Here is a 10359-nt window from a genome sequence, read left to right as displayed (position 1 = left end):
GAAGTTAGGGGTATACTTGGTTCAGATATTTTCACCGCGGATTTTATAGATGTTCCCTCTAATTTTGTGGAAAAAACCGTAAGCAACAATATTATTCTCTCAACCGACACTTGGAATTAAGTGTTATGATTTAGCAGTTAGCTCCCTTAATCCTTATATGTGCACTGTTGAACAAAACGTACAAGTTCAAAATCTGCTTCATAGATAATAACAGATTGGATTTTTTAAAAATATTGTTTTATCTATTAAATAAACTAAAATTGTTTTGTATGCACGTTTTTAATGCCTTTCAAGATATCAAACTTGTGAAGAAAGTGTTTATTATGAAGTTATGCAAAAAAGAATATCACAAACTATGTTCGAAATTATATAAGAATTCTACTGTTTCCAACTAGATCGTCTAATGGATATTTTCAAGTTATGAATAATAAAGTACTTTTACCAAGAAAGGCAATGAAATTTGTTGAACATTACAGAAAAGACTCTAGCGTTGTATACTTGTTTATGTTTGTACATTGTATGTCAATCTCGCCATAACATATAACGTCAGTGATAGCAACCCCTGGGGTTTCGAGGAAGCATCTCGCCATGCCTATTATTTGTGTACTATATCTCCACCCTTCATGTAATACAATGCCATGAATCTGAGAAATCCAATAAAAATCTTGGAAAAAAAACCAATAGAATAAAATATTTATTGTTTTTCAGATATTACGAATTATTTCTTTTTACCTCAGATTTTGCTTCAATGTTTTCGACACTTTCTTTCCAGTTTCCTCTACATTGATTTTGCAAAATCTTTAGTTTACATAAATTTGGCAATGCATACATGATAACTTGTCAACGTTAGGGATGGATGGTATACTAATTTTCTGTTGGAATTCCTCTTGAATAACACAATTATTTCACAGAATAACTAAACATTATTTGACGCAAATGATGTTTTATCGTGTTAAAAATCTGGCCAGGTACACAAGTCCGGGGTCTTCTTAGACGATGTACTTAAACTCGAAATGCTATAAAAAAAAAAGCAAAGAAAGCTATTTTGTAATATTGAACCAATTCTATATTCGAATATTACTGAGTTATCTACCTTTTCGTGTAGGTATTGGTTGGGATGTCATGTGTTTGTAAGCGGGACGTCATATGTTTTTTTTTTGGAAATACGTGAATTGCGCCAACAAAATAATGATGTCACAACGAAAATTCCTGCAAGGGAGCTAAGTCTGAAATATGCAAAGACGGATTTTACTGCCTAACAATTTGGACTTTTTTTTTATTGACGAATAATTATATTTGGCATTCGTTTTACATTTACTTAATATGGATCATCGACATGCTTCATATATAAAATAATCATGAAGTGCCGGGACGTAATTCCGTCTTTGCATACTGCAGAGGTATCTGCCCTTGCGGGTAGGTATTGAATGTGATGTCATTTGTTTGTGTGCGAAAATTACGTCGTTTCCTGTGGAAAATATGACGTTATACTTATAAACATATGACACATCTTTCAGCAAAGGCGAGTAACTCCGTAATATGCTAATTGCAGATTGATAATGACTATGTTTTATTATCAATCCGGTTGATCATTCTTAAAGGAATGCCATCGAAATATGGTGGTAATGTTATGCTCATGCTGAGACAAAATTACAAAACTTAAAGCATTTATCTTGAAAGAGTTTAAAGATGGGCTTCAGGGCCGTTTTTATTTATATGGTTCGTATGGAAATTAATGACAAATCTGGTGATTTTGTATTGTTGACAAAGCCCTTATAGCCCTGCATTAACGTCAGGATTTATGCTTGAAATAATAACTTTTACAAACGAAAACGGTCCTCCACACAATCGGTGCTAAATTTATGCTCTCCACAGACATATTTCATATTTTCTATTATTAGAGTTTTTTATAAGTAATGAGCTTTTTATTGATAAAAAATTAGTAAACTGAGTTTCAGTTCAAGAAAAAAAAATATTTATCATGGATTTGAAATATTCTGAGAAATAAATTTTTCAATTTTTATTTATCATTAAAACAAATTTCAACTAATTCAAAAAAAAAAGGAAAAAAAATGTTTTGGAGAACCAAGTCAAAATACGCGGAAACACATCTTTATCTTGATTGTACGGAAAAAAAATCATTTTAAACATTAACATCTTACCAAATGTCTTTCACATATATATAAGAACCCACGATGGCATTTTTCCACCTTCCAAAGGAAACTAGAAGTATAGTCCATGTGAACACACGGCTCCGAAGTCAAACCCCTACTTGCCAAGTGTCCTGGAACAAAGTCGGTAAAGGTCAGCAGCTCGTTGGTGATGATCTTTTGAATTGTAGATCCATCGAGAGATCTTAATCCTATCCATCGGGAAAAATCTATTTGAAATAATTCAATAATTTAACTTGATTACAACGTGAATTTTCATTGGTTAAGTTATATATGATACAAGTGGGCACAAATGGAAGTGTTGTGTTTATCTTCGCTAATATATTAAAAGCCACGAGGTTTGATGAATTTAGATTTGGAAATCATCCAAATATGCAGACAAACATTTATTAAATCTGATATAAGTAGCAACGCTTAATTCATACACTGTAAGACTCCAAAAATACTTTCAACTCTTAGTTGTTATTGTAAAATTAAAGTCTATGCGTTTTTATTACTGTAATTATCAAATTGTTGGTATGATCTGTGAACAAATATTTAACGTTCTTCTTGATTTGTGATTATGAAAATTACGGCACATACAACTTTTAATTATTTTGAAAAACTGCTGCTTCTCTGTTTACTAGTGCTTTTTGATTTTCGGTCTATACATTAATTAACCTAATAACCAACGTGTTTAATCTTAAATAAATTATGCGTCTTTACTTTCGCATACCACATTGTATTTCATGTTGAATATGAAATTATAGAAAATGTATATCAAAGCGTGGATATTCATAAAACAACTAAAACATACGTGGTATAGGGGCTCCTTGAAGCCTGACTTCTTCTGATGTCGAAGTTTCTTTTAGGAAGTTGTTCTCCTCCTCGGTATCGGGTATAGCAAGGTAGCCTCCTTTTAATCTGCAAAGTGACTGTTACAACAAACAGAAACCTAGTAAAATTATGTCAAGCAATAAACAAAACATATGTAAATAAAGACAGTGTGTTTCAGAGAACATATCCCGACTTCAATTCTTAATAAAACTCAAACCCATAAATTTTCCGATACATGTGTATCCATATAATATATTTGGTATGTATCACTTCATGTAGTTTATAATTATACAACATTAAAGCAAAAATTTGTGATATCAAAAATTTTCGGAAATGACGTCAATTTTATGAGTAACGTCATCTGGACATTAATAAACAATTTGTCTGAATGCCTCCTTTATTCTGTTGGTATTTATTGCAAAATTAATATTGAGAAAAACAATGCCCTGTTTCTATGAAACATTCAGCTGCATCTACCGATTCATAATTCACCTCTGATATAGTTTCATTGTTGAAATAATGATTTAAACCAAAATATTGTCAATCTATATTGTTCTGATTGTTGAAACTTCTCCGCGGTGATCTATTTATTTTTTTTTTATTTTTATTTTTTTTTTTGCGAATCGTAATCAATGGAATACGCGAAATTTGACCGAAATTTGGTTTATTGTAGTTGCTATGAATATACACTCTGGACTAATATTTTAGTCTTGTGTAATGCATATAAAACTCTTCGGTTGGTTCGTACGGTTCGTATTCTTGACTTGTATAATTGTGTAATGCAGATATAACTATTTGCTTGGTACGTGCTATTCTTGACTTGTAATATTGTGTTATCCATATATAGCTATTTGATTGGTACGTGCCATTCTTGACTTATATTATTGTTTATTGCTATTTTGTCACAGAGACTCCCATTACTCTAATGATAATCGTGATCTGCATTATGAGTCAATTAATGTAGCCTAGACTTGGTGTAGTAATATCTATATACATCAATGGTAGTCCTGTTTACTGACACCATGTTAGCGAAAAAATTGACGTTGTAGTTTAAGAACCAGTTTGGTTATGAAACTATAAAAAATATATTTAAAATGTCTGGATTATTAAAAGTAAACTGAAAATACTGTCCAGTTTGCAAAGAAGACAATTCTTCTGAAGTGTGATCGGTGTCAAGATCACTTCTGCACACGGTGTTTTGGACATGGATAAAACATCATTTGAAATCGGACTCGCTGTGGTTCTGTTGCCCGTATAGATGTATAATCTAGAAAAGCATCCTGACCGACCGGAAAATAGAGGATCGCTGCAGGGAAATCATGACACAATACGAGGAGCGTATTGTCGAACTCGAGCGATTATTCAAACTGAAATGTGAAATTTCGCAGGTAAAAACCACCGTAAAAGAGGACGGCATGACGACTACAACAATACCAAACACGGAAGGGATTGTATCAGAAATCAACGATACAAAACAGCGTGAATACAACTTGGTGTTATTTCAAGTTCCGGAACAAGAGGATGGCAGGAAACACTTAGACACGGACACAAGACACAAAAATATTTGAAGAGTTAGTAAAAAACACCCGCAAAAAGTTATTGGAATTAGGAAGAAACCAGAAGCTAAGAAAGCGACAGAGAAACTTAAAAGTCACACCTGCTTCTCGAAAATTTAACTGACGAATGATCGTACACAATGTCAACGCGAGAATGAGAGGCAAATGAGAGAAGAGGCCAAACGCAAGAACGCTGAAGAAACGGAAGATTTTGTGTAAAGAGTCCACGGTCCACCATGGAACAGAATCGAAGAATTATGAGACTTCCAAAACAAGATGTATAGAGCACGAAACATTATTCAATATTGAAAGTTGAAACTTTTATTTATCAATAAAAAATGATCATCTTTATAATGTACATCTTAGATACGGAAATAGAGGCAAAATTGCCTGCTTCTATAAATATCATATCATATCATAAAACCTTAAGATATTGTTGTCTTTTCAATTTTTATAGTGTCTATTTTTTATCACACTGAACTTTGCTTTTGAGGTTAAATGGCTGAAGCGGGAAATTGAAATGTTCACTTGCATTTAAATCATGTTTTACTTTGAATTAGAAAACAAAATGTAAAAATACCAATTAAAGGATTGTAAGATTGTATTTATTGGAGATTAAAAATTGGAGAAACTAAATCTGGGTGGCAGATATATATTCATACCGCCTAACGGGCGTTATTCTATTTATCTGCCACCCAGATTGCATTTATAACTCCAATAAATGCAATCTAATAACCTTTATTATTTAAGTAATGTAGATATAACTATTTGCTTGGTACGTACCTCCGCTCCATACCAACTTGTTTTCTTATCACTGAAGAAATAGCATCGCTGATCGCGTCTGAACCATCCCTCGGGACACTTTTCTGTTTTAAAATAATAACAAACACACATTGTAGAAACAGTTTATTAAATTAGAAATATTGGTGAATTTAAAAATATTTGTGTCACAGAACAGATAAATATTCACGGTTTTTTCCTCACGTTGACATTATATTAAATGTGATGAAAACTTTACGTGTTCATGCCTTTACTATCATTTTATATGGGCAATACTTGACATGTACAATTATAGTATTTCTTTGCATAATTGTTGGTGTTGATTTTTTGCGTTTGGTAAACTTACCTTGCTTACTGTATGATACAATCAATTTTGATTTTTTTATTGGGGAATGTATAACGAAAGGTATTGTTACTTTCGTAGTGTTGCAATAGTTTACCATTAATATTACATTAAAAATCACCTTTTAAAAATTCTACTTAACATAATGTAATGTTTATTTTTATAACGCGGGTCGTCCTAATTACCGCGTTTTATGTAAATTAGTTGACTATCAAAGCGCCAGACGACAAATCAGCGCATAGAATCTTCACTGTTTACATAGATAAAACAAGCAATCTTCTATTTGTTTGGTGTTGTAACCTCATCTTGGGCCATCGATATATCTCCGCTGACAAATGGTATTTTTTCTCTATTAAAAACAGGAGCAGACGGTTTAGTATTTTTTCTTCAGTTACAAAAGTTACTTACTTTACACCGTCACCACCATTGAAAAGTTTGAGTTTCCCATTTTAATTAAAGATAAAGATATCAAAATAATTAATTGCGTCCCGAAAAAAATCCATGGTACCAAGTCATTTATAAAATGAAGTACTGATTGCGCATACACTAGAAGCAAAAAGAGTCATCTTATATAATTTGTTTTGTTAATCAAACATATATGAAAATACAAGATCAAACATTTAATTGTTCAAATGATGAGTATCGTTTATGCTCTGTCGGCGGCAGAGCATGTAAAGATATTTCTATTTAGATTTTTAAAGTGTTATTCTTACATTTATTCATCCGTTAAAGATGCTCGTCCGCCGACAGAGCATAAATTCATCATTTGAACAATAATTGGTGTTTAATCGTGTATATACATGCCTAATTAACACAAAAAATAACATAAGATAATTTATTTCGCCTTTGGTAAATGCGCAATCATTACTTCATTCCATATAGGTTATAGGTCAACGGAATTTTTTCGGGATGCATTTAATTATTTTTCATATTTTTAACTTGAAGTAAAATTAGAAGCTCAAACTTTACAATGGTGGTAATGATGTAAAGTTAGTAACTTTTATAACTGAAGAAAAATACTAACTCGTCTGCTCCTGTTTTTGATAGTGAAAACATACCATTTGTCAGCGGTGGAGCATCTTTAAAGTATAATACAACCATTGGAAATATCACGAGTTGATCGTTCTAAATTCTTTCCTTTTACAATGCAATGAATGAAAATCTATAATCTGAAAAATATATCCCCTTTTACAGTGTGAGAAATGAAATATGTTCCTAGTATGGCATGTGTTATTGAGCAAAATTTTATTTTTTAAGAACAAATATCTATATTTTTAAGAACATATATTGAAATGTTTAAGGAAAAGTTATTATTTTTTTAAGAACAAATATTTATTTTAGAACAAAAACATTAATGTTATAATGTTTTAAATGTCACATCCTTGCTAAGGTTTAACTAAACAAAAATTAATAAAAGCTTACGTACTGATAGGTGGTGTAGGTTTGATCCGTCTGTTGATTTTATATCCGTAAAGAACAGCTACCAACAACTTTAGGAACGCTGAAAAGAGGCGCACACAAATGTTTATTACATAATTTATTACTAAAGATGAAAGACATGCTTATTATTTAATATACCATATTAATACCCAATATTCTGTCTTAATGATAATATGAGCGGAATAAAATTTTCATAACGTCATTATGCCAAACAGCGTTTTATTGGCGAGTTAATTTCACGATCTAAAGCCGCATGCTTCTTCTCTATATTTGATCAAAACTTTTTACGGGGTGATACGTTTTCGTGATTTCCAACTGGTCGCGAAATTCATGAAATTGAATATCACGCTAAATTAAGTTGGTTTACAGCCCTCTTTACCAGTGTCAAACTGGTACACAGGTGTGTAGCAAAATTTGGAACTATTTCAGGTGACAAAAACATAGGAAGGAATATTAATTACAATAAAGTCTTGTAATTACAATTGTTTTTAATTTATTTTTTTGCAAACTGTGTTTATCTGGTCACCCAAAAGTTTGCAGAAATTCAAAAATAGTAGCATGAATGCTATAATTAATTTTCCAGACTACTTGGTAAAATAAAATACGTTTACACGTACGATTCCATTAATTTTCCAAGGGATTTTTTTTATCAAATCAATACGCAACGTCGATGTTTCTATTGTGACGTCACGATAACGTAGGGTTTCCCCACCATTCTCGGATTTTTTTCATAGTTGTATGAAAAAAAATGAATTGGCCAATCAGAAAGGCAGATTTGGTATGAAAACAAAGAATTTTTTTAACTATTAGTCTATACAATTCTGGACTCAAAAATGTGATCAACGTTCTTTCACCTTGTCTGCTGCGTTTTACAATGAAGACAACGGAGAATTTGTATTTAGAGCTCTTTATGTGTGCGTATCGTACGTGTAGTAGGAAATCGCTATTTGATAGTGTATCCAAGTATCCAACCAGAACTATCATTGATATCTTAGCCTGATCATGAACCTTAAGTCACATTTCAAATATGTAACTAAATAACAGACATTTTACAATATTATAAGATAGAGTAAGAATTTTTTCGTAGGAGTCGGATACGTGACTCTCACAACAGTAGGCATAGATAGAACACAAATGCGGACGAATACATATTTCTTTAAGGAATATAAGTGATTACTCATTAATTCAGCAAGATGCGTGTTAGTTGTCTTTTTTATTATTTATTTATTTATTTATTTGTTTATTTATTTATTTTGTGTGTGCTGTAAAACTTAGTAAATCGTCATTGTAAAGTGAAAGATGCTTGTTGTCGAACATGATCCTAATTCTAAAAGACATATATAAATTGGGTTGGGCATCCTCTATACTCCAGGGACTATTATCACTGGCATTATACCCACTCTTGGACTATCTCATAGTAAAACTGGAGACAAAATAAAACTGACCAATCACAGGCCTGCTAAAATATCATTTGACGAACAAGAAAGGGCGACGCCCGTTATTCTTTTGGTGTACAACATTAAAGGACAAGATGTTGCTTTCAGTATTACTATGCCATAGTATCGAGGATGGGGGGGGGCTTATTTCCGAACGGATTTTTATTGCCGGTGTATTGCTGTATTGATGCCATACTATATGGGTGTACTTACGTGGTGGTTTGACCAGTACCGTGTTAATGTTGGGTATCCCAGTGATAGCAGGATTTGTCGGTGGTTTGTACGTAGGCGGTTGTGGAACTTGATACTGCTTACCTGCTGTCTCTGTGGGGTACTGAAACTGACACCTGACCCTTCCAAATGTATACACGACCAGTACTCCAAGTAGTAAGTGTGGTCCCCACATCCTAATCACATGAAATACATAGATGATATCACATTACTGGTCACGTTCAGATGACCTTTATACCTTTTTCACCTATCTACATCAGCTGAAAATGATATTTCGTACCAGCATGTATACATCTGTTATTAATTGAGCTCTTTGTTTCAGATGGCTACATATACTATAAATAGACTATATATAAATTATTCTGACAGCTCTGGTCAACTATTTCCTCTCCGTCAAGAAAGTTGAAGGTAGTAATCAGATTGGTCTTTTTGAAATAACCTGTAAAAACAATCTTCGTTTAAAATAATATAAACGTTGATAACAAAATAAGTGATCAAGTAACATTGAAACGGGCTTTAAGAGAAATTCAAATATTTAAAGATGCCCCACCGCCGACAGAGCATAAATTATATTCATCATTTGAACAATATTTGGTGTTTAATCGTGTATATATATGTCTAATTAGCACAAAAAAAAATAATATAACATAATTCATTTTGCCTTTGGTACATGCACAACCAGTACTTCATTCCATATAGGATAAGTGCCACGGATTTTTTTTGGGATGCAATTAATTATTTTTCCTATTTCTAACTTGAAGTAAAATTAGAAGCTCAAACTTTTAAGGGAGGCTGAAGTTGGTTCCGAGTTCCGAGTTCCGAGTTCCGTTTTACTTAAACGGAACTCGGAACCAGTTCCGAGTTCCGTTTAAGTAAAACGGAACTCGGAACCAGTTCCGAGTTCCGTTTAAGGATTTTGTTTTTTAAACAAAATTTAAAAAATTCAGTTTATGTTATTTGAACATATTATAAATGTTTTCTGTTGTGTTTTTTATGGATAATTTGTGATAGAGCTAGTTTAAATACGTTTTCAAATAACATCTATTTCTGTTTAATTAAAACGGAACTCGGAACCAATTCCGAGTTCCGTTTAAGGAAATTCACTATCATTTTAGATAAAAGTTGTCAATGTGCTTTGGACATTTTGTTTCTACCCCTTTGTAAATTCAAATATGGTAAAATGAGTCCTGGCTATACTTTCTGCGACCTTTCAAAGCTACTTGATTTTTTTTCTAAGTTAATTTTCAAGCTTGTTTTTTTAATACTCTTAGATAAGTAAAGAAAATTGGAGGTAGTAATTTGATTGTTAATTTGAACATGACCCATAATGATATTCTCTATGAAATGGAGTCAATTCAAATTGAGGATCTGTATCTTAATCAAATGAAAAAAATAAAAAAAAAGATTGCATACTTATCATTTTTTAATGACAACAGTTAATGTAAGCTTTCATAATAATTTCTCGATGGGTTTTCCACAAATTTGGTTAAATAAGCATTGCTGCGATACCTGATATTCGGAAATAAATCATGGGAAATGTATTAAACATATAATGTCTTTACATAATGTTTTTGCCAATAAATACT

General features: G+C 32.1%; 1 protein-coding gene across 1 annotated transcript; it reads right to left on the bottom strand.

Moving 5' to 3' along the window:
• Window positions 1–779: 779 nt before the first annotated feature.
• On the bottom strand, window positions 780–9119 carry LOC138326153 (perlucin-like). The gene is made up of 6 exons (XM_069272281.1): window positions 8756–9119; window positions 7093–7167; window positions 5327–5409; window positions 2968–3085; window positions 2163–2380; window positions 780–1016 (listed from the first exon to the last, which is right to left on the bottom strand). The coding sequence occupies exons 1-6, from the start codon at window positions 8946–8948 to the stop codon at window positions 990–992; spliced, it is 714 nt and encodes a 237-aa protein (XP_069128382.1). The 5' UTR covers window positions 8949–9119; the 3' UTR covers window positions 780–989.
• Window positions 9120–10359: the final 1240 nt, after the last annotated feature.

This window comes from Argopecten irradians, chromosome 6 (genome assembly GCF_041381155.1).
Source record: "Argopecten irradians isolate NY chromosome 6, Ai_NY, whole genome shotgun sequence".
Taxonomy (NCBI): domain Eukaryota; kingdom Metazoa; phylum Mollusca; class Bivalvia; order Pectinida; family Pectinidae; genus Argopecten; species Argopecten irradians.
Note: the sequence above shows the minus strand (reverse complement) of the source record. Positions and strands in the feature narration are given on the sequence as shown.

What these genes read in the sequence shown, in the direction of transcription:
- LOC138326153 (XM_069272281.1), bottom strand. Translation starts at nt 8,948, where the DNA reads ATGTGGGGACCACACTTACTACTTGGAGTACTGGTCGTGTATACATTT. An exon ending in GGTACTGGTCAAACCACCAC is followed by an intron (nt 7,168 to 8,755) that starts GTAAGTACACCC and finishes GCCTCTTTTCAG; the next exon opens with CGTTCCTAAAGTTGTTGGTA. An exon ending in ATATATGTGAAAGACATTTG is followed by an intron (nt 1,017 to 2,162) that starts GTAAGATGTTAA and finishes TTTTTTTTATAG; the next exon opens with CATTTCGAGTTTAAGTACAT.